General features: G+C 45.5%; 1 protein-coding gene across 3 annotated transcripts in view; it reads left to right on the top strand.

Annotated features, from left to right (window-relative positions):
• B3GAT1 (beta-1,3-glucuronyltransferase 1) overlaps window positions 1–25,219 on the top strand; it is a 53,479-nt gene that overhangs the window by 9,195 nt on the left and 19,065 nt on the right. The window contains exons 2-3 of one of the 3 annotated variants that reach the window (XM_081960595.1): window positions 23,964–24,092; window positions 24,212–24,358. In XM_081960595.1, coding sequence (XP_081816721.1) covers window positions 24,089–24,092; window positions 24,212–24,358 — 151 coding nt within the window. In that variant the 5' untranslated portion in view covers window positions 23,964–24,088. Of the gene's footprint in view, window positions 1–23,963; window positions 24,359–25,219 lie in introns of all 3 variants that reach the window. The other 2 variants (XM_081960596.1, XM_081960594.1) reach the window with 2 other exon arrangements.

The raw sequence follows: 25,219 nt of genomic DNA, 5'->3' as shown, positions 1-25,219 counted from the left end.
GCCTCCCACTGCCACCACATCAGCTGAACCAGGCCCAACCGACCTCTGGGTTCCACCCTCCGCAGGTGCCTCTCCATGGCGGAAATGGAGGAGAAAGCTTGTGAGAAACTGCGGAGATTGCAAGGCCCCCGTTTTGGGCCTGAAAAGCCTCCTACACCAAACTGGAAGCCAAAACAGAGGCCGTGGGTGCCGGGGGCGTGTGCAGGGGGCGCTCATATGGCATTTTGGGGATTGGGGCCTGCAGATGTACATTTGCAAAGGGACATGCTTTGTGCACTTGGCGCCAAAAATGTCAACCGTCACTGGCGTAGTGTATAAGTTCTAAGCGCATTGCGTCGTACTTTAGGGCTCATTCATCAGCCAAATGGGTTCATTGAGAAAGAGGGTTACGTGAACTCTGAAATCAAAAAGGCTTTTTGTTTCTATCTCTCCGATTGGTTCCTTCAAGCGTCGTGTGCACAATCAAGAGAGTCAAATAAAGCACTCGGGTGCCATTGTTCAGATCTCATTTTGGGCTGCGGTTTGGTTTTAATTCTCGGTTTGTTTTGTTTGTTTTTCCAGTCGTAAGAATCGAATACGTAGAAACTGGGCTGTGATGGACTAGCTTCCTGCAAGAAAGGAGATGGTTAAATTAATATAGGCAACGTTTTCCACCTGGAGTTGGAAACGTGACATGCCTCCTGTTTCCAAAAAAGCTTTGTGCATGGCTTTCTTGTTCCACTGTACAATGCATCTCACATTCGTGGCGTTTTACATCTATTGGTTTGGGGGCACCTTTGCTCTATTCGTGTCAGGTCGGTTCATTCAGAACTTAGCAACAAGGTGAATATCAGCCCTGCAGCCATCATTTCTTTTGGATCTTTGGCCTGCCGCACTTTCTATTATTCTGCTATGGAATTTCTATTGTGGGAAAATGGGAGGGGGGATTGTACAGAGTTAGATGATATGTAGCCATAACAAAATTCTTTCTAGAAAGCCAAGGTCATCCTTTGTCTTTGAACCCTGTCCTTACCATCCATCCATCTGCAGTAATAGGCAGGTATTTCCAGACGTCATTAATAAAAGTCTCTTATGGGCGCATGATTAATTTAATAATTTAATAATTCATTTGATATATCTGCGAGAGGATTAGCAATCCTGACTGGGTGTTCTTCGCTGTGCAGGTTGATAATCTCGGAAAGTTAAGCCTTTCTCCTCCTCCGCTTGTCAGGTGAAAGAACTGGAATTTCGGTTGACGTGCCTGCCTGCAGTTGTCCATTTAATGATCCATGAAAACATACAGAAAAACACGAGAGTCTACGCTTGTAATTGAACGCAGGGCAACAAAACATTTTGTAAAACCCGTGCAATGCCACACATTGGTAATTCAAGGCCCGTTTGCGCAATTGGCACAACGGCAGGGGCGACGTTTTCTTTTGATTGCAAAAGGAAAGGTGACAGCTCTGAGCTGGGAAGTTCAAATATTGCTTCTCCTACCAAAGCAATAAAATGTACCCAAACACAATATTAATTCCAAGATTTCCCCCTCCCCCTCCCCCCGCCTGATGGACATGAGTTATTTCTTATTTGGAGAAACACTGAAAGGGTAATAGAGTACAATGCGGGAGAAGAGCAGGCAGAGCTGAGAGGGCAGAGTTAAGTGACTCAGCTTAGAATTTCTGTGTTTCCGCAAACGGCCTAAGCCCAACCTCTCTTGAATTCTGGCGCCAATTTAATACTGAATTTTAATTGGCCAGATTCTTGGGTATAGGCTTCAGCAGTTAGTCTTCTAAACTGCCATCTCCCACATCATCATCATCATCTCCTTTTGAACACCCCGTAATCCCTTGCAGGGTGGAATCTTGGGCAACTTGAGTGGAGGTGAGCATTTATTGGCCGGACGCCTTCCTATCGCCAAGGTGGAGTTTTTTTCCCAGCAGATATATTCTCAGTGTGCCCAGAGAAAGAAATATCTGCATCTACATAGGATCAAACTCAGAGCCTCCTGATTGTGAGGCGAGGGCTCCACCTCTAGGCCACCCCACCCCTCAACTGCCGTCTCCCGCATGGTCTGATCTTCTGCCCCTGACACAACCTAATTCAAGGTTTGCTGCACTTTTAAGGTGCTTAAAAGTTCTGTGTGTATCTAATGTGGTGTGAAGGTTCTGTGTGTATCTTATGTGTAATGTCATGGCTTCTGGGAAAAACCTTGGGAGACCAGAGGCAGAGCTACTGGCTGGACAACCCGTGTGGAAATATATCTCAACCTAGAGAAGGAAAAGGGGTGTGAGGAACATTTCAGAAGAGGCCTTAGCTGCTGTGGCCTGCCGGCAGCCAGTGAAGCTGGCAGTAGAGTCGGACAGTGAGGAGGTTGGGGAGGAACATGGGCCAGCCCTGGGGGCTAAGGAAAGCTCAGACGAGGGCTCTGCATCGGAGGCAGAGAGGGAGCTCGGCAGCAGTGAGGCAGAAGAACAGCTGGAGCCTGTTCCCAGTGTGCGCTTGCGCAGAGCTGCCATAAGACAAGAAAGCAGGGTCGACTTAAAAAGTAAAGCCACATCTCGGAGGTGATTGACCCCTCCCATAGGAAACAAAAGAGGAACGAATGGGGAGGGGGGCTTTTGCAGGAAACAATTCATTCTTTTGGTCAGTTCAAGAGTGGGAATTTCTGTTTGTGATTATGAGAGACTATGCCACGTTTTGCTTTCCCTGCGTTTTGGAAACTAGTTATCTGGCAGCTCTCCAAACGAGATAAGTTGTGTGTGGATAAACATTCCTCTGAAAGACTGTTTGCTAAGCCTTGCTGACTGTGAATGGAAAGAATTCACAGTTGTGTAAATAAAAGAGGTTTTGCAAGGACCAAGACTTTGCTTCTTGCTTTCTAAGGAAGCCTGGCTCAGAACACTATTTTTCCAGAGAATAAGCAGAGGAGAAGGGAGGACTACTTCAGATGCTCTGGAGAATAGTTTGACTCCCTCTTCTTTGTGGCGACCCCTGAGATATTGGAACACTGCTATCATGTCTCCCGTAGTCCTTCTTTTAATTAAACTAGACATACCCAGTTCCTGCAACCGTTCTTCATATGTTTCAGCCTCCAGTCCCCTAATCATCTTTGTTGCTCTTCTCTGCACTCTTTCTAGAGTCTCCGCATCTTTTCTACATTGTGGTCACCAAAACTGAATGCAGTATTCCAAGTGTGGCCTTCCCAAGGCCTTATAAAGCGGCATTAACACTTCGCGTGATCTTGATTCTTTCCCTCTGTTTATGTAGCTTATCTTATTTTCAGGGAGACACGGTAGATGGTCAGAATCATATCGTCCGGCTTGAGGATCAGAGCATTTTAATTTCATCTTTTAACAGGACCAATTTGGGGATTGTCTTCATTTTTCCCCGCTACCAAATTGTGCCAGGCCGAAGCAGAATGGGAAGCCTTGGCTGTAACGGATGGACTCCATAAATGTTTAATAGCCTTGGCCTCTGGCAGTGTTAAAATAGAATTTGCAGCTTCAGATTTTTTTTAATTGGGGAACTTTCTCCATTATAGGTCAAGCATCTTTGGAGAGAAAGGTGGATTTGCAAAGGCTAAGTTCTCCGTTAAAATAGACACGTTTAACGCTCTCCAGCTTCTCTCTGGAAAACCAGATGTGGTAGCTGCTCAGGCCCCAGGTGGCTTTGCCCAGGGCTGGGCTAAAAATATCAGGCTAATGTTGGAGCACTGGAGCTGAAATTCTTGATGATTTCCTCGGTTGCCCTCTCTTTCCGGCATAAGCTTTTCTCCAGCAAACCCTGGAGGAGAAGAGAAGTCCCCGGAAAGTGTAAGTGACACCCGGAAAGAAAGTGAGGTTGGCAGCTGAGTCTCCTTCATATGATGGAAGGAAGATTTTGCTCTTGGGGGCAAAATGGAGTTTTAGGAGCATCTGTGATTCTTTTGTACCATCTTTGGCTCAAACCAGCAATCTTTATAACAATGAAGGAGAGGACCATTTTTCTCTCTTTTGATGCGAAAAAATCCCCCCATGAAAGCTAAAATTATGGCTTACAGAGGCGAGTAGAAGAAACACACAATATGTATTTTGAGTATGCGAAGTTGAATATCTCCTTACTGTCGTTTTCCAAAGGGGCTAAGATATATAGCAATATGCTAGTTTCCTGATAAGCATATCTTTGCTGCTTTGTTTCTTCTCCTTCTTCTTTTCTTCTCCTCCTCCTCCTCCTCCTCCTCCTTCTTCTTCCTCTCCTTCTCCTTCCCCTTCTCCTTCTCATTCCCCTCCTCCTCCTCCTCCTCCTCCACCTCCTCCTGGCTAGTTTCCCTTCTTCCTTTCCATTTTGCATGGAACAGAGGTAGGCACATTTTTGTCACTGCAGTCAAATTTGGCTAGGGCACAAGGACAGATCCAGACAAATTCCAATTCTGAACCCAACAGGATTTGCACTCGGAGAGCTTTTCCCAAGTAACTGTCCCAGCTCCATAGAGAGACCCTCACATGACTGCACATTAAACATCAGGATGCCAGTTTTGGTCACCACCCTATAAAAAAGACGTCGAGGCTCTTTAAAAAATGCAGAGAAGAGCAACCAAGATGATTAGGGGACTGGAGGCTAAAACATACAAGGAACGGTTGCAGGAACTGGGCATGGCTAGTCTAGTGAAGAGAAGGACCAGGGGAGACAGGATAACATCTTCCAATATTTGAGGGGCTGCCACAGAGAGGAGGGGGTCAAACTATTCTCCAAAGCACCTGAAGGCCAAAGAAAGAATAATGGATGGAAACTGATCAAGGAGAGATTCAACCTGGAAATAAGGAGACATTTCCTGACAGTGAGAACAATCAACCCATGGAACAGAAGTTGCCTTCAGAAGTTGTGGGAGCTTCATCCCTGGAAGCTTTCCAGAAGAGACTGGACTGCCATCGGTCAGAAATGATGTCAGGGTATCCTGCTTGGGTGGGGGGTTGGACTGGATGATCTACAAAGTCCCTTCCAACTCTTAACCGGTATCCCTTGCCTTTTCTGACCAACAGCTGTCTGGCTTTCCTGAAGTGCCTGCAGGCAGCTGCAGGAATGTTGTCCTTTTGTGATCTCTCATCTTTCTTCTTCATCTCCCAGCGTAAGAGAACGTGAAGAGCTGCAGCTAAGCCAAGCCAAGCCAAACGTAATGCAGGATTTTTTTTTTGAAGGAGGGGGGGGCATGTGAGTAACCAGAAGAGGCTTCAGTGCAAACTATTATTCAGGCACATTAACTAGATGATAAGGTTGAGATTTGCAGGGGTTATTAATTCACATCCGTCATCATAACGGAGCTGTAAAATGAGCCATTAATATTGGAACCTCAGTAAAGGGAATGCCACCAAATGATCAGCAAAAAGAATAGCAGGATTTTGGGATCCACCCAAAGGGAAAAAAAAGCAGTTGAGGGTTTTTTTTTTTTCATAATAACACCTTTTGCCAAGTTAAAGATTTACTGTAGAGATACTGCGTGCTAAACCTGGCTAAGAATAGCTTGAGCCAAGCTATCAATTAGTCTGTTTCAGTGCATTAGGCAAATGCCGAAAACAGACCCATCAATGATCCATCAAATAAATTGTGGGAAGACAGACATAATATATGAAGAAGGGTTGCAGGAGTCGGGTTTGGCTAGTCTAGAGAAAAGAAGGACCAGAGGTGTGGGGGGGGGGGGACGACACATGATAGCAGTCTTCCCGTATTTGAGGGACTGCCACAAAGAAGAGGGGGTCAATTTATTCTCCAAAGCGCCAGAAGGCAGGACAAGAAACAATGGGTGGAAACTAATCAAGGAGAGAAGCAACCTGGAATTAAGGAGGAATTTCCTGAGTTAGAACAATTTAACCAGTGGAACAGCTTGCCTTCAGAAGTTGTGGGTGGAAAATCACTGGAGGTGTTAAAGAGTGGCCTGCCATGTATTCAGAATATATAGGTTCTTCTATTTGAGCAGGGGGTTGGACTAGAAGACCTCCAAGGTTCCTTCCATCTTCTATTCTGTTCTATTCTACTCTACTCTACTCTACATTCCAGTATCTATTCTACTCTACTCTACTCTACTCTACTCTACTCTACTCTACATTCCAGTATCTATTCTACTCTACTCTACTCTACTCTACTCTACTCTACTCTACTCTACATTCCAGTATCTATTCTATTCTACTCTACTCTACATTCCAATATCTATTCTATTCCATTCCATTCCATTCCATTCCACTCCACTCCACTCCACTCCACTCCACTCTACTCGTGCAGCACCAAAGTTATTTGGAAGTCCTTCTCACCTCCCAGTACCACAATCAATTTCATTTGCCTCTCTATCATAGAGATGGATAAATCCATATTTTTTTCATTTTCTTCTATTACAGCTTTACATCGTTTCATTTCTGCATCTGTGGCAAAAGTTCCTTTAAAAAAATTCAAATGCAGACTCGCAGGCATTTACACATTTTTTACAAGCAGGTTTTTACAGCACAAAGCCCTTTTAATGCCATTTCCCCTAAGTTATGTTTTTTATGTAACATTTCCCTAATGGATATATTTTTCTATGCCCAATTTAATGGAAGAACTGCACTACAAAATTGGGAGAACTGTGAACCTCAGAATGTTTAGTTTATTTGTAAATCGTATTACCCTTTTTTTAAAAAAAAAACTTTGAACTTGGGGATTGCAAAATAGATTAGCATTCATTAACATGCAAAATGGATCCATTCTAATTCAGGAAGTGCTTTCTCTGTCTTGAGATTTCAAAACATTTGGGCATGCACGATGGCTTGAACTGAGCATCTGATTAACCCATTCCTTTCGGGAGACTAATAATAATCTTTTATTCAAACTTGCCTCAGAATCCCTCAAGTCTGGTCTTTTATGATTCTTACATATTCTGGGAGTGAAGCTGAGAAAAATTTGTAGTGGAAAAACCATTTTCAGCCAAAGCAAAGAAATCTATCAGGCATAAAAGAGCAGGTGAAGGTCCAATTAAACTGCTTTATTGCTAAAGATTTAGGGATAGATTAGAATAGAATAGAATAGAATAGAATAGAATAGAATAGGGTAGGGTAGGGTAGGGTAGCATAGGGTGGCATAGGGTGAGATGGGATGGAAAGGAATAGAATAGAATAGAATAGAATAGAATAGAATAGAATAGAATAGAATATGGTAGTGTAGGGTAGGATAGCATAGGGCAGGGTTGGGCAGGGTGGGCTGGAATGGAATGGAATAGAGTAGTGTAGAGTAGAGTAGAGTAGAGTAGAGTAGAAAGGGGTGGGGTGGGATGAGATGGGATGGGATGGAATAGAATAGAGTAGACTACAATAGAATAGGGTAGGGTAGGGTAGCGTTGGGTAGGGTAGGGTGGGGTGGGGTGAGGTGGAGTGGGGTGGGGTGGAATGGAAAGGAATAGAATACAACAGAATACAATAGAAAAGGGTAGGGTAGGGTAGGGTAGCATAGGGTTGGGTAGGGTAGGGTGGGGTGGGATGGAATGGAATACAATACAATACGGTACGGTACGGTACAGTACGGTAGGGTAGGGTAGGGTAGGGTAGCATAGGGTGGGGTGGGGTGGGATGGGATGGAAAGGAAGAGAATAGAATGGAATAGATATTGGAATGTAGAATAGAATAGAATAGAATAGAATAGAATAACAGAGTTGGAAGGGACATTGGAGGTCTTCTAGTTCAACTCCCTGCTTAGGCAGGAAGCTCTACACCACTTCAGACAAATGGTTATCCAATCTCTTTTTTAAAACTTCCAGTGTTGGAGCATTCAAAACTTCTGGAGGCAAGCTGTTCCACTGGCTAATTGTTCTCACTCTCAGGAACTTTCTCCTATGTTGCTTCTCTCCTTGATGAGTTTCCACCCATTGCTTCTTGTCCTGCCCTCAGGTGCCTTGGAGGATCTACTCAACTAAGAGTTAGAGCTTGCCTGGAGTTAGAGACAAGTAAACAGAATTCAAAGGAGAATTCAAAGGAGGTTGCACTTAGTTTGCTTGTGGCTATGCAGGGATTCTAGGCTAATCCCTCTTTTAACCCCACCTCCAGGTTCTGTCCCTACAGTCCTTTTTTCAACAAAATCTGAATTCAAACAAACATGCTTAACTAGGTCCGTTGCAAAACTGGAAGCTTCAGTCACTCAACATGCTCTGGCCAATGTTAAGCTCGTTTAGTTGTGTGTCTGCGTCAGAGGTGGGTTGCTGCCGATTCGGCCCAGAATGGCCCCGAACCAGTTCCCTCGCTGCTGCTTGAATTTTTGTAACTGTGCATACGCAGTTCACTGTAAATCGTTCTGCGCATGCGTGCAGAACAATTTACATTGAACAGTGTACCTGCACGCAGCGTGCTTCTGGCGCGCGGGTTGCAAACCAGCAGTAACGCCGACAGCAACCCACCTCCTGGTCTGCATGTGTATAAAAACAACTTGTTAGTTTCTGGTGTAAATACGCTTTACAAATTCAGGACGTAGATTAATTCGGTGCCCAAGTTTTAGTGCGCTTATAAACTCCGCCAACATATATTAGCTTAAAGAAGATCTGGATATTATTCATCTGTGATGGAAAGGTCCTTGATTTCTCACCAAAGTCATAGGTTTCATTTCTTGCCCTGTTGTTACATCCTTCCTCTGGCCTGAGCTGCCAACCACAGAGCCTTGGCTGGGCCTGGCTTTGTTACAACATTCCCAAGCCTTCAACCCATTTAACCTCAACAATTTATCTTTTAATAACCCTGCCAACATTATTTCTCATCTCTGCTTCGTGCACGGTGTTCTCAGCTCACACTTCGCTCATCAATCCCTTTCTCGTCTCACCACCTTATTCTCATGACAACACCATAATAGGAGGAGACACTCTGTGTGGCAATTATTTCACTGATGGTGGAGGCTGGAAGGATCCTTGATTCGTGCAAAAGATACAAAACATTTGGCAGACTAGGCTCCGTCCCAAGAGCCTGAATATAGAATGCAATAGAATAGAGTTGGAAGGGACCTTGGAGGTCTTCTAGTCAACCCCCTGCCAAGGCAGGAAACCCTACACTACTTCAGACAAATGGCTATCCAACATCTTCTTAAAGACTTCCAGTGTTGGAGCATTCGCAACTTCTGGAGTTAAGTTGTTCCACTGATTAATTGTTCTAACTGTCAGGAAGTTTCTCCTCAATTCTAAGTTGCTTCTCTCCTTGATTAGTTTCCACCCATTGCTTCTTGTTCTAACCTCAGGAGAATAGTTTGACTCCCTCTTCTTTGTGGCAACCCCTGAGATATTGGAACACTGCTATCATGCCCTAGTCCTTCTTTCTCTTAAGCTAGACATACCCAGTTCCTGCAACCGTTCATCATATTAACACTTCATGTGATCTTGATTCTATTCCTCTGTTTATGTAGCTAGGACTGTGTTGACTCTTTTGGCAGCTGCTGCACACGGCTGGCTCCTATTTAAATGGTTGTCCACTAGGACTCCAAGATCCCTCTCACAGTTACTATTATTGAGCAAGGTACCACATATTGCATTTTGTTTTTCTTGCCTAAATATAGAACCTTACTTTTTTCACCATTGAATTTCATATTGTTAGATTTTTGTCAGATAGCTGAGGGGTTTTTTTTGTTTTTGTTTTTTAGATAGAACTTATTTTGGTTCTATCAACATCATGAAGTTATTTTTTTTAAAGTGGGAGACTTCCAACCGATTTCAACCTTCAATCTCGGGAAGACCTGAAAGCTTCTGCAGACCAACTGTTCGCCAACTGTCATGAACCAATTAAGCAAACAAATTGACTCCTGCAAACTCCACTCCCCTTTCGCTCCTCTTTTATTTCCTCTGGGAGGGGCCATTCAATGTCTGGCCTTACTCCCAAGTCGACCCCTATTCTTTAGCTGTTCCCTTCGTCTGGCAACTCTGTGCATGTGCACACTGGGAACAGGCTCCAGCTGTTCTTCTGCCTCACTGATGTCTGACTCTGAAGGCAGCTGATAACTGTCATACGGCTCTGGCCCCTTCTCTGCCTCCGACACAGAGCCCTCATCAGAGCCTTCCCCAGATTCCAGGACTGGCCCAGGTTCCTCCCCAACCTCCTCACTGTCTCAGTCTGCTGCCACCTCCGCTGGCGGGCCACAACAATGGGCAAGACATCTCAAGTAGGCTGAAAAGCAGATAGGCAGGGACAGAAGAAAGATTGCATTTCCACTGAAAGCATTTGGCATGTCTGGCTTTCAAAGACCTGATATGTGTTCATTGGACTGTGAAATTAGTTAACTTTCTTCGGGTTATGGACTCCGTTGACAATTGTTAGGATAGTACTACAGTTTAAAGATAACATGTGGCTGGGTAATTGAAGATCTGGAGCACTGGTGGGACAATAAGAAACACATGATCTAATCTTTGGAAAAGCACATCAGTGTGTGGTCCACAGGCGGCCAGCAGAGCTGGCAGCAGAATAGGACAGTGAGGAAGTTGGGGAGGAACATGGACCAGTCCTGGGGGCTGAGGGAAGCTCAGATGAGGGCTCTGCATTGGAGGCAGAGAGGGAGATAAACAGCAGTGAGGCAGAGGAACAGCTGGAGCCTGTTCCCAGTGCATGCATGCGCAGAGCTGCCAGAAGACAAGAACAACTAAGAAAGCAGGGTCGACTTAAGAGTAAAGCCACACCTTGGAGGTGAATGGCCCCTCCCATAGAAAACAAAAGAGGAACAAATGGGGAGGGGGCTTTTGCAGGAAATAATTCGTTCATTTGGTCGTGTCAATAGTGAAAAGTTCTGGTTGTGACTTTAACAAACTCTGTGTTTGGAAACTAGTTATCTGGCAGCACTCCAAGCGAGATAAGGTGCGTGTGGATAAACATTCCTCTGAAAGACTGTTTACTAAGCCTTGCTGACTGTGAATGAAAGGAATTCAGAGTTGTGTAAATAAAAAAATGTTTTGCAGGGACCAAGTCTTTGCTTCTTGCTTTCTAAGGAAGCCTGGGTCATAACAATCAGGACTTTGCTTGGCAACCTAAACCAGGCCTCTGAGATGAGGAAACTTGAGGATAGCTATTCCATCCTTAGACACAGTTTGACTTATAAATCTCTAGTGTTTTTTCAATGGCTACGTGGTTGGGAAGCTCACATCTGCCCTCTCAATTTGCATAGATTGAAAGTCATTGTTGTCCAGTGAAATCCTCCAGATGTTCATTCTACGCTTCTGCCCTTGATTCAAAATTCTGCCTTGGCAAAAAAAAAAAAAAATGCCCTGATGGTGAATCTAGCTGAACCTTCCTTCGACCCTAACAGAAAACCAGAGTCTGTTTCCTCAAAATCATGTTTCTAAAATTAATATTTGGGGTTATGACATCATTCTCACCTCATAATCAGGAGGCTGGGAGTTCAATCCTAGGTAGAGGCAATGTTCTGACCTAGGCTTCCAAAGGGCAGGAAGCAAACTCCTTGTCCTGACAAAAACCCCTTTTATTAATTTACTGTGAATTCTGCTCATTCACATCCAGCAAAGTCTTTCAAGGGAGGATTTACAGTCACAGACCTTATCTGGCTTGGAGAGCTGCCAATTTGAGATCTGCAAAACTTGGCAAGGAGTCTTGGAGAGCCACAAACCAATTAAGTGAACTAATTGTCTCCTGCAAACTCCACTCCCCTTTTGCTCCTCTTTTATTTCCTTTGGGAGGGACCATTCACCGTTCACCTGTGGCCTTACTCCCAAGTCAACCCCTGTTCTTTAGCTGTTCCCTTCATCTGGCAACTTTGTGCATACGCACACTGGGAACAGGCCCCAGCTGTTCGTCTGCCTCACTGATATCTGACTCTGAAGGCAGCTGATAACTGGCATACGGCCCTGGCCCCCTCTCTGCATCCGACACAGAGCCCTCATCCGAGCCTTCCCCAGACTCCAGGACTGGCCTATGTTCCTCCCCAACCTCCTCACTGTCTGAATCTGCTGACACCTCCTCTGGCGGGCCACAACAGGCAGATATTTCTCTCTCTGGGCACAATGAGAACATATCTGCTGGACAAAACTATGCATTGGCGACAGGAAGGGCATCCAGCCATTAAAACACTCTGCTAGCTCTATTAAATTTCCCATACTCTACCCCGCATGAGATTATGGGGTCGTTAAACAAAGATGTTATGACATCATTCGTATTTCCACAAACCCATCCATAAAGATCAGAAGACCCCAGGAGGGGAGGAAAAATCCAGGAAAGATTTCTGATTTTCATTTCACAGCAGTAAAATGGGCGCAACTAAGAATAAATACCTTTGGGGTTGCGATGTTTCTGAGGCAAGAAAAAAAAATTAAAGCACTTACTGCTCGCTGCGCAATTACTGGAAAGTTGAAGGGGGTGGCAAGAATGGTGTTTATGTACCTGTCTGAAATAATGATGACTTGCTACTCCTTCAAAGAGTTGGTTAAGTGCCTTTGCCAAGCAGAAAACAATATTTCATTTTTCTCTCCAGAGATGAGATAATGGAAGGAGGGTTGGGCGGGGCCACCGAAGGTCAAGGAATCTGGGTAGCTTCCTCGGGTAGGACTCCTAACACAGACATCTGGGACAGATGGCTCCCCCACCTGGGTTTGAAAGCTTTGACGGAACAGTTGCTCACCATCGCTCTGGGTCATTGGTTCTGATGTGAAGCAATAGCACTTAGACTTATATACCGCTTCACGGTGCTTTCCAGACCTCTCTAAGCAGTTTACAGAGTCAGTAATGGAAGGATGGACAGCTGAGTCCATCTTGAGCTGCTGAGAATTTGACTGCTGGCAGCCTGCAGAATTAGCCTGCAACTCTGCATTTTAGCCACTGTGCCACTACGGCAAGGAAGGAAGGAAGGAAGGATTGAATGAATAGCAGTAAAACTTAGACTTTTAGACCACTTCATAGTCTTTTACAGCCCTTTCTAAGCGGTTCACAGAGTTAGCATCTTGCCCCCAACAATCTGAGTCCTCATTTTACCCGCCTCGGAAGGATGGACGGCTGAGTCCATCTTGAACTGCTGAGAATTGAACTGCTGGCAGTTGGCAGAATTAGCCTGCAATTCTGCATTTTAGCCAGTGTGACACCCCAGAAACAGAGGGAGGGAGGGAGGGACAGCAATGGCACTTAATACCGCTTCATGTTGTTTACGTAATAACTCTACCTGAGTCCTTCTCTCAACTGGGACAGTTGCTCTCTTATAAGCCACTCTTATAAGAGCAAGGAACTGTCATGTCACCTTTATCAATGTCATTGTAGCAATAGCAGTAGCACTTATATACCCCTTCACAGTGCTTTCCAGCCCTCTCTAAGTGGTTTACAGAGTCAGCATATTACCCCCCAACAAGCTGGGTCCTCATTTTACCTCCCTTGGATGGATGGAAGGCTGAGTCAACCTTGAGCCGGTCAAGATTGAACTCCTGGCAATTGGCAGAATTAGCCTACAATACTGCATTCTAACCACTGGGAAGGAAGGAAGATAGCAATAAGACTTAGACTTATATACCGCTTCACAGTGCTTTTACAGCCCTCTCTAAGTGGTTTACAGAGTCAGCCTCTTGCCTCCCCAACAATCTGGGTCCTCATTTTACCTACCTCGGAAGGATGGAAGGCTGAGTCATCCTTGAGCCAGTCAGGATCGAACTCCTGGCTGTGGGCAGAGTTAGCCTGCAACACTGCATCCTAACCAGTGTGACACCCCAGAAAGAGAGAGAGAGAAGGGAGGGAGGGAGGAAGGAACAGCAATAGCACTTAGACGTATATACCGCTTCACATAGTTTACGTAGTAACTCTGCATGAGCCCTTATCTCAACTGGGACTGTTGCTCTCCAACAGAGATGGATCCAAGCAAACCAAGTTGGAGGAAGTTTACTTCGGGGAGGGGGCTTCTCTGTTCCGAACCTGGTGTCTTTTCAAACCCCCCTGATAATAAACACATCCATCATGGAAGATGTAGCCCCACACAATGGATGCCGAACTGACAGCCTCCTGCAGGCTGCCTCTCTCGATGCTTATGTAATGACCCATCTTCTTTGGGTGCTAGAACGGTAGTGACAGCTGTAATAATAGCAATAAAATTTGCCGGGTTGATTTGAGCTGCGCTGTAATTACTGCATGATTACCGTATTCTTACCGCAGCCCATACCAACGAAAACAACAACTACAATTCCTCCGCCGTCATTGGCAGCTCGCTGCGAGGGTTTATCTCGTGCGTGCCCTGTGCCCCCTTCAGGCTCTTTCAGCTGCCAATGATGTCCATCAGAAACAGATTCTGAATTGTTTCTGGATGCCACAGAATGTGACTCATGGCTTCAGCACACACAAAGCAGATTGTTTATTAAAAAAAGAGGTTGAGACTCTAGAAAAAGTGCAGAGAAGAAGAGCAACCAGGATGATTAGGCGACTGGAGAATAAAACATACAATGAACAGTTGCAGGAACTGGGCATGGCTAGTCTAGTGAAGAGAAGGACCAGGGGAGACAGGATAGCATCTTCCAATATTTGAGGAGCTAGGACAGAGAGGAGGGGGTCAAGCTGTTTTCCAAGGCACCCGAAGGCCAGACAAGGAATAAGGGATGGAAACTGAACAAGGAGAGATTCAACCTGGAAATAAGGAGACATTTTCTGACAGGGAGAACAATCGGTCAATAGAACAAAAGTTCCCTTCGGACGTTATGGGAGCTTCATCACTGGAGGCTTTCAAGAAGAGACTCGACTGCCATTTGTCAGAAATGGTGTAGTAAGGTCTCCTGCTTGGGCAGGTGGGGATTGGACTAGATGACCTACAAAGTCCCATCCAACTCTGTGAATCTGTTAACGAAACCTGGTCCAAGTCCTCTTTAAAAAAAAATTGAATGTTCTTTCCATTTAACAAATCAAATGTAGAAATGAAGATATCTACTGCCTTAGACTGCCACACTCACAGCATTCCCAGTTGGGAAGTATTTGCTTTATGAATAAGCAATTTACCTTCATTGTTCATTATGTCAGAGTACAATTGACAACTAGAGCTCTGCCATGTTCTCAAATACTTGACAACCGATGTTAATTTTGGTGGTTTCCAAACTTACTCAGTGAAATCTGCAAAATTCCAATTAGAGGCCAGTTGTTCAACAACAGCAGAGAGCATATCAAAGAGAGGAAATTTACATTTACAGTGACAATATAAACCAATTTTGAATCTGCTTAGTTGATTTCACAGAACCAACAGATTTTTTTTTGTTCAAATTCTTTGAAAGGGACAGGCGCTTACAAGGTTGATTGGTTTGGTTCCCTTCGCACATACATGTGAGTCGTTCCTGACTCTAGGGGGCAGTGCTCATCTCTGATTCAAAGCCGAAGAGCCAGCGCTGTCCGAAGATGTCTCCATGGTCATGTGGCCGGATGGAGTGACTAAACACCGAAGGTGCACGGAATGCTGTCGCCTTCCCACCAAAGGTGGTCCCTATTTTTCTACTTACAATTTTTACGTGCTTTCAAACTGCCAGGTTGGCAGAAGCTGGGACAAATAAAAGGAGCTCACTCCATTACGTGGCACTCGGGATTCAAACTGCTGACCTGCCGACCTTTCTGATTGGCAAGCTCAGCGTCTTAGCCACTGAGCCACAGTTCCCCATTACAAGGGAACAGTTCAATCCGACACATGTTAAAAGGAAGCCAAAGGCATTCGGTGGTCATTTCGCTCCAAATAAGTGTATATAAAAATTAATTTTAAAAATAGAGATGGCAAATCTCCAGTGGCTTCGTGGGGACATAAATCCTATCTGAGCTTTTTAATTAACTTCAGTGCAATTCAGGGCAAATGATTCTCCTGGGAAGCTCCGTGCTTTCAAAGACCACAAGAAGATTTGTGTGTGTATGTGTTTGTGTGTGCTGCATTTGTGGAGAGAAGCTTTGCAACCTGGAAACGACACAACTGTTGTAGAGAGCTGCCAACATGAAGGACTGGATGAGATCCCTGATCGGGATTTAGAACAGTGTTTCTCAACCTTGGCGACTTTAAGTCCTGTGGACTTCAACTCCCAGAATCCCCCTGGGAGTTGAAGTCCACAGGACTTAAAGTCACCGAGGTTGAGAAACACTGATTTAGAAGCAAACCATAAGTGGATTTAACCTTGAACAAAATTCCCCAGAAGTCTGGCGGACACAATTCAGCTAAATAAGAGTCTATCATCTGCACCTCTATAACTGTCTGGTTTGGTTCTGCAACCCAACAAGACAGACACGGACTTCAACAGATAATTAGAACTGCAGAAAAAACAATTACCACCAACCTGCCTTCCATTGAGGACCTGCATGCTGCACGAGTCAAAAAGAGGGCTGTGAAAATATTTACAGATCCCTCGCATCCTGGACATAAATTGTTTCAACTCCTACCCTCTAAACGACGCTATAGGGCACTGCACACCAGAACAACTAGACACAAGAACAGTTTTTTCCCAAACGCCATCACTCTGCTAAACAAATAATTCCCACAACTGTCAAACTATTCACTAAGTCTGCACTACTATTAATCTTCTCATCGTTCCTCTCACCCATCTCCTCCCACTTATGACTGTATGACTGTAGCTTTGTTTCTTGTATCCTTACAATTTATATTGATATTGTTTCCTGATTGCTTATTACTACCCGATAACTATCATTAGGTATTGTGCTTTATGATTCTTGACGAATGTATCTTGTCTTTTTATGTACACTGAGAGCATAGGCACCAAAGACAAATTCCTTGTGTGTCCAATCACACTCGGCCAATCAAGAATTCTATCAAGAATTCTATTCTATTCTTAGCACTAAATCTACAGCTTATAGATGCCTTACTTAGAAGTAAGTCCCACTGCAGTCAAAAGGGTTTCATCCCAGCTTATTTTGGTCCTAACAGAAGAGAGTATTTGTAGCTGAGGGTTGAACTGTGAACTCCTTGATTCTCTTTGAACTTGTTGTTTTCTTGCAGACGTTTCATTACCCAAGTAAGTAACATCTTCAGTGCTAGAAAGGGTTTGCTCTCTATTTATGTATCAATCGCTTCTCCTGTCAGTAATTGAGGGGAAGCACTGTTTCCTTCTGGATAGTTCCGTATTGGGGAATTGTTTACTGCGTGAATGTTGGCCTGGTATTAATCCTGGTGTAAATCTATGCTTGGGATGCGGTGGCAGTGGCTAAGACGCTGAGCTTGTTGATCAGAAAGGTCAGCAGTTCGGCGGTTCGAACCCCTAGCGCCACGTAATGGAGTGAGCTCCCATTACCTGTCCCAGCTTCTACCAAACTAGCAGTTCAAAAGCACGTAATGTTATGCGGCGCTAGGGATTCGAACCGCCAAGCTGCCAACCTTTCTGATCGACAAGCTCAGTGTCTTAGCCACTGAGCCACTGCATCCCTAAGTCCTCCTTAAGATACCCATTTATCTACTCGCAGTCGCTGACTTTCGAACTGCTGGGTGAGCAGGAGCTGGAGCGTGTGATGGGAGCTCACCCTGTCCCGCAGCAGCAACGGGGTCTCAAACGCGAGCCTGCCAATCGTCAGCCCAGCGTCCTAACCTCGTGAGCCGCTGCATTTCTCAAGGCATTTATGTGAAACTCCTGCCACATAAAGTAATTGGAAAAATGAAGAGTGGATGATATGCCACCCCCTCCCCTCGCCAATCCCCAATCTTGTCCCCAAGAACAAAACCCAAACTCCATTTGTCATTTGTCATTTAGCTTCAGTTCTCTCAGGGCATTGGTACCCTGATTTTGTGTGAAACGAAGCCTAATGGCTAAAGAAAGGCTAATGATAAGCCCTGTTGGCTTTCTAAGCGATGTCTCAGCTGAGCACATTGAGTGGACAGAACGAGGCACGTCCAAAATATTGCTGCCTTCCCTTCCTCCACCTTCTCCTTCTGAGATATTCAAGGAAATGTCAAATCACAGAATTAAAAAGAACTTCTGGTTATTATTCCTGGCAGTTCTCTTTTTAGACTTTCAACACGCCCTCAGCTCCCTCGGCAATATTCTGGGAACATCGCCCTGCATGATGTTATTTTTATTTACTTATTTATTTATTTTTCATTTCGGATGTCTGAATTTGCGGGCTCTTCTATAAGGCTTAAGTCCCTGCAACTCCATTTCCTTTTCCAATTTTTCCAGCTCCCGGTTTCACCCCAAGGAATCCTGACGCATTAAATCGGGAGCCGCCCTATTAAGAAAGGCTGATTGCCACTTAGCGGGGAATGGAGTTCTGCCAGTTACTGGAATTGGCTGAAGGGTTTTTAAGAATAAATTCAGCGGCGGCGTTTCTTCTTCTTAAAAGAAAACAAAAACTCTTTTTTTTCCCCTCCCGCCCCCGTCAAACAGCCTGAGAGAAGCATATACTGAAAACCACCAGGAACATCTGGTAATAAGCTAAGGTTTTACCAAGCCAAAATGCAAAGTCACTGGCTCTTAACTTGGTTTGTGGCGTGAAGCTAATTGTTTCAGCATATAAAGTATGGTTTGAGGCTCAGCGTTAGGTATGAATCGGGACACTGTTATTAGCTCAACAAATAATGGCTGAAACCAATCCATGACTTAGGCCAAAATATGCTATCTAGGGCTGTGATAGCGAACCAATGGCACACATTACCCTCTCTGCCCCAGCCGTTGCTCCAGCTCAGCTCCATTGCGCATGCGCCTCCCATCAGCCAGCGGGTTTTAAAACTCTGCCCTCTGGGGGGGGGGTCATGCAGGAAACGTGTGTGCATTTGTGGGGGGCGGGGGGCACTGGGGGGAAGTGAGGGGTGTGTGGCTGCAGGGAAACCTACTAGGCCCAAAACAGGGCGCAGGGGGTCGTGCATGCATGCACAAGGGGAAGAGGGAGCACAGGGCATCGCATGGGCCTGCAAGGGGAACCAGGGCGCACAGGGGTGGCCGCTCGTGCATTGCATTTCAGCATGCACCAACCAAAAGGTTAGCCATCCCCTGGTCTAGTGCTTAAGGCACCAGATTGGAAACCAGGAGATGGTGAATTCTAGTCCTGCCTTAGGCATGGAAGCCAGCTGGGCGACTTTGGGCCAATCACCAAGAGATGGTGAGTTCTAGTCCCACCTTAGGAACGAAAGCCAGTTAGATGACTTTGTGCCAAAGACCAGGAGGCTGTGAGTTCTAGCTCCATCACCCAGCTAGCTGGGTGACTTTGGGATGGCCACTCTCTCTCTCAGCCCAACTCAACTCAAAGGTCTGTTGTGGTTTAAATAGGAGGAGGAGGAAACAATGTTAGGTATGCTTGCTTCCTTGAATTATTTATACAAATAAAAAAGGAAAATATAAATCATCCTCTTTTAATGATCCCATAATCCCTTGCGGGGTGGAGTCTGGGCAACTGAATGGAGCTAGCAGAGTGTTTACTGGCCGGATGCTCTTCCCGTCACCAATGCGGAGTTTTGTTCGGCAGATATATTCTCATTGTGCCCAGAGAGAGAAATATCTGCCTCTACCTAGAATCGAACTCACAGCCTCCTGATTGCGAGGGGAGAGCTCCACCTCTAGGCCACTGCACCACTCAAAAAAGCAAAATATAAATAAAATATGGGTCGATCTAGATGTCTTGTTAGGAATCCGTTCCCACTGAGATAAACGGTATACATTCAGATTGGCATTTTGGCTTAGAGCAGGGGTGTCCAAACTTGGGAACTTTAAGACTTGTGGACTTCAACTCCCAGAATTCCCCAGCCAGCCATGCTGGCTGGGGAATTCTGGGAGTTGAAGTCCACAAGTCTTAAAGTTCCCAAGTTTGGACACCCCTGGCTTAGAGCGATGCACAAATCCACCCAATCATAGTTCATTCAATAAAGCTAAGCCTAACCATGATTTAAGGCAGGGATCAGCAATCTTAAACGCTGAAAGAGCCACACAGGTCCTAAAGGGAAGCCCCCCGTTCAATTCTCGAGCTGAGCGGAAGTGTCCGTTCCCCCACCATAGAGTCTCCTCCTAGCGCGGCGTCCTTTTTCTTCTGCCTGTCTTAACTGAAAGCCCTCTCAATGGTGGAGCCAATCCGTGACAGGGAGCCACAGCAGAGGGGTGAAAGAGCCACATGCGGCTCCAGAGCCACAGCTTGCTGAACCCTGATTTAAGGTTACACGCAGATCAAGTCACGGACTCCGGCAGCCAAATAGTTGCTTCAACTCTTCTTAGCTGCTTCTCTGAGTTTTACGCAGCAAAATATAGTCAAGCAATCTCAGCTTGATACTCACTCCTTGTTTTCGCATTAAGTAAACTTACATTTGTTATCACCGGGAGTTATTAATAAACATTTAAAAGACACCAAGATAAATTGTGCACGGACCTCTCCCCCCACGAGCATTTGTAAAGTTTCCATAATTAAAAATAAATCTTGACGGCTAGGAATAGCACTCTGCGTGCAGGAGAATGTGAAGGCATTCAGGTGAGGCAATGAAGCCTCCTGGGGGGTGCAGTAAGAAGGATTTTCCATAGGAGAAAAATTCAGGAGCTGTGAGTTCTAATCCTGCCTTAGGCATGAAAGCCAGCTGTGTGGCTTTGGGCCAATCACCAAGAGATGGTGAGTTCCAGTCCTGCTTTAGGCATGAAAGCCAGGTGGCAGACTTTGAGCCAATAACCACGAAATTGTGAGTTTTTAGCTGGTTTCGACCAGTTCTGGAGAACAGGTAGCGGAAATTTTGAGTAATTCAGAGAACCGGCAAATACCACCTCTGGCTGGCCTTGCCCCCATCTATTCTCTGCCTTCTGAGTCCCAGCTGATCGGGAGGGAATGGGGATTTTGCAGTAACCTTCCCCTGGAGTGGGGAGGGAATGGAGATTTTATAGCATCCTTCACCTTCCACGCCCACCATGCCATGCCACGCCCACAAGCTATGCCCACAGAACCAATAGTAAAAAAATTTGAATCCCACCACTGGGTGGGAGGCTTCCCACAGGTCATTGGGAGAGCATTTGTTTTTTTAAAAACCCGAAGATAGTGGTCAGGATTGCAAAATGGACACCCCCAAAAAAGAGGGAAGGATTTGGGATGTCATCTTTTTTTTCCCTGCCTCTGATGTTCTCCTTACCTCCGACAGCCCTCGGAGGCGGAATTAAGTAGAAATGATGGGGCCCGGAGTTGAATTGTATGATTTCTAGCTCTTTTAGCTATTCTTAGCATTTACAGGCAGGCTGCTGGAGGCTAAAACCACGGAAAGACTCCACATCCGAACCCACTAAGTGATTTGTTTGGGCTTCGCAAGTCGTCGTGCGTTTTAAATCATGGTTCTCGGTTAGCACATTTTTTATGAATCCAGCCAGTTATAGTTTATTCAATAACTCACACTTATGGGAGCCATTTAGCAGAGGCTGTGAGGGAAATCCATACTTTTGAATGGAATGAAGTTGAAATGGAGGACGGTGCATCGCAAATAGGAAACGGTCCCAGCCAAGGAATAAAATAGAAATCCAGGATCCAGAATCAAAATGTGCTTAGTTCTTTGCTTGTCCTGCTATTTTTCTGTTGGAGGGGAATTATTATGTGTATAAAACTGTACACAAGACTGTCAGTTCTAATTCCGCCTTAAGTCACAAAAGTTGGTTGGATGACTTTGGACCAATCACCAGGAGACGGTGAGTTATAGTCCTGCCTTAGGCATGAAAGCTGGTTGGGAACTTTGGGCCAGTCCTTCTTTCTCAGCCCTACCTACCTCACAGGGTTGTTGTTGTGGGGAAAATAGGAAAAGATATTACGTGTGTTTGCCACTTTGAATTGCTTTAAAAAAAATAAAGGTGGAATATAAAATAACTAACTAATAACTAACCAACTAATTAGCTCTCCTCCTGCCGCGTCTTCAACCACTGTGGTCATCTAACACTTAATTTTACTGGAAGGCAGAGCGAGTGCTATGAAGGAGAGGGGGGAGGAGAGGAGAGGAGAAAATATCCTCTAAAGTTGGATTTGGAAGGAGGGAGGGGCATTCATTGGATGGAACAGCAGCGAAGAAGGGGTCCCAAGTCTACGAGCATCCTTTCTGTGGTTGGACGAGAGCAGAATTCAGCCAGACAGAAAAATAATTACGGGGGGGGGGAGTTGATTGGGTGCCCCCCACTTACTTCTCTATAATAACTGCACAGTAATTAGTTTCACAATTTTGCTGCTATACTTTATAATAGCCTCCATTAAAGTTATGTTTTTTTTTTAAGGCAGTAATGGCTTACAGAGTAATTAATGAGAACTTTATTGCTAGTTTTATTGGATGGGGGTTTGCCTGTTTTTCTCTCATCATCTTCATCTCTCTCTCTCTCACTCTCTTCTTTCTGTTTCTTTCTTTCCCCCTTTCTGTTTCTCTCTCCCTCTTTCTCTCTTTTCTGGGAGTTGAAGTCCGCTAGGCTTAAAGTTGCAAGGTTGGAGACCCCTGCCCTAGTGGATGCTTTCTCATTGTTTACCCTTCCCACAGCAAAGGGCAACACCTGGGTTGATCTCAGAAGCTAAGCAGGCATAGACCTGGGAATACCGGATTGATTGATTGAATGATTGATTGATTATCCCACTTTGATCAGTTTTATAAATAATTCAAGGTGACAAACATACACCCCACTCCTTCCTCCTCCTATTGTCCACACAGTAACCATCTTGTGTGGGAGAGAGCGGTGGAGCGAGGGAGAGAGGGGGGAGGGAGAGAGAGAGAGAGAGAGAGAGAGAGAGAGAGAGAGAGAGAGAGAGAGAGAGAGAGAGAGAGAGAGAGAGAGAGAGATTGGTCCAATGTCCCTCAGCTGACTTTCATGCTTGAAATGGCACTAGAACTCACAGTCTCCTGACGATTCACCCCCAAATCACCCAGCCAGCTTTCATGCCTTAAATGGGACTAGAACTCACAATCTCCTAGCAATTGACACAATCACCCAGCCAGCTTTCATGCCTAAGGCACAGGACTAGAATCCCCAGTTTTCTGATGATTGTCCCAAAGTAATTTAATTGGCTTTCATGTCCAAGGTGTTGCAGAGTGTGCACAGTGTGACTACTATTTTGAGACAACCCAGGAGCAAAATACGGGGTACAGAGGTTTTGTCCTACAAACAGTGGTTTATATATAAGACTTCTATATACATATATACAAGTGTTAGGCAAATAGTAGGCAATCAATCAATCTTCAACTCTACATGGAGAACTATAATTCAGATAGAAACAGGAGGAGAGGGAGATGTCCTTACATGGCCTCCCTTATATATACAGCTTCTTAAAGTGGCAGTAACCCTGCTAGAACTCATAGTGTCCCGGCTTCCAGGCTGGTGCCCCCTCCTTTAAGATTGGAAGACCGGTTAAAGAAAAAAGAACCCCGGAAGAACTGCAGGTAACTACTTAGATATTATTGCCAGGAAAACCACATGGAAGGCTTAACTAGAAACAGAGCTTGGATTTTCCATCCATCCTTGCCATTTTTTTTTCATGGAAACCAAAGCCATCCCTGATGTGGTTTCCTGGCCTCTGGACATTGTCACCATGTCATCATACAGAGGCCTCACTGTCCCCTTGCGTGTGAATACAACAACGACAATTTATTATTACAGTCTTAGGCCAGGGATCGCATGAAAACACACACACACAACACACACATTTCCTCCAACCACCGTTGCCTGCATTGTCAATTGCCTGTCGATGTCTCTTTCTTGGTCTCCCGTGATCCAGCCCAACTTCTCTCTCGGATCTGCAAATTATCCAATCCGGGCATTGCCACTGAAGTGATGTACACCGCTTGCCAAGATAACGCCCTTGATAAAATACGGCCTGAGCTAAATCTTCGTGTCAGCTTAATGTACTCCCAGCTTTGAACTTCTTTTGGCAGGACAAAGCAGTAGGAGGAGGAATGAGATGGCAAGCAATCTGGGGACAGTCTAAGATTTCTCCTGGTGGAAATCTAACAGGACAAGATGGCGGCTGCGTCACAGGAGGCGTTTAGGAAGAGATTGGACACTCTAATGGTGTAGAGCAGGAGTGTCAAGCTCAATTTCATTGAGGGCTGCTGTATCTACACCCCTCCATCCTTTGGTGTCTACCCCTTTATTTTGCTTTGCCTCGCAGGCCTCCTTCCAGAAGGGATCCTGACGTCCTGGCCAACGACATCACCCAGAGAAGCATCTTCCCTGCTGGGGACAACCTGGCCTCCCCTTGGTGGCAGCTGCTGCCTCTGCAAACCTGCTTGTGCAATGGGTGGGTTGTGAGCGCTGGTAAGACTTGTGAGCCTGGCGGCCTTTGAACTGCCTCCTGATCCCTTCTTGCTTTGATCTCCATGTGGTCTCCTGTTCTGTCTCTGGGGTTTCTGCTGTCAGGTAATGAGGAGCCGTGGGTCCCATCAGCCTTGGAGATGCCGAAGCGACGAGACATCTTGGCGATTGTGCTGATTGTGCTTCCCTGGACGCTGCTTATCACCGTCTGGCATCAGAGCGCCATTGCTCCCCTGCTCGCAGTGCATAAGGGTGAGGAGAAAGCCCAGGCCAGCTCTGACCATCACTGGCCCCATCATCCACAACTACCACCCGCACAACTCATCCTCAACCTTCCCACCATTGTATTCATTTCATCACCCGGTCTCCCCTATGTTCCTTCCAAGATTCTGAACCCAAAACATCTTAGAGATCTTGAACCTTGTTTCTGTTGTAGCCCAACAGTGTCCAGCAGAGCTGGCAGCAGATTCAGACAGTGAGGAGGTTGGGGAGGAACATGGGCCACTCCTGGAGTCTGGGGAAGGCTCTGATGACGGCTCTGTGTCAGAGGCAGAGAGGGGGCCACAGCTATCAGTTATCATCTGCCTTCAGAGTCAGACATCAATGAGGCAGAAGAACAGCTGGAGCCTGTTCCCAGTGTGCACATATACAGAGCTGCCAGACAAAGGGAAAAACTAAGGAACAGGAGTCGACTTGGGATTAAGGCCACAGGTGGGCATTGAATGGCCCCTCCCAGAAGAAATAAAAGAGGAGCAAAAGGGGAGTGGAGTTTGCAGGAGATAATTAGTTCGCTTAATTGGTGTATAACTCTTGGAGACTCCTTGCCAAGTTTTGCAGATCTCAAATTGGCAGCTCTCCAAGCCAGAGAAGGTCTTGACCGTAAATCCTCCCTTGAAAGACTTTGCTGGATGTGAATGAGCAGAATTCACTGTGAATTAATAAAATGTCTTTTGTCAGGACAAGGACTTTGCCTCATGCTCTTGGGAAGCCTCGGTCAGAACAGGTTTTGTTTAGTTTACAGCTAGGAAAATCCACAACGAATTCTGAAGTTTCCTTATTGGCCATGAACAAAAATCTACCTTGCCCACCGGTCTGTAACTGATGAAGACAGTT

This window comes from Natrix helvetica (assembly GCF_964273705.1).
Source record: "Natrix helvetica genome assembly, chromosome: 8".
Taxonomy (NCBI): Eukaryota; Metazoa; Chordata; class Lepidosauria; order Squamata; family Natricidae; genus Natrix; species Natrix helvetica.
The sequence above is the reverse complement of the archived record's forward strand: the minus strand, read 5'-3'. Positions and strand labels throughout refer to the sequence as shown.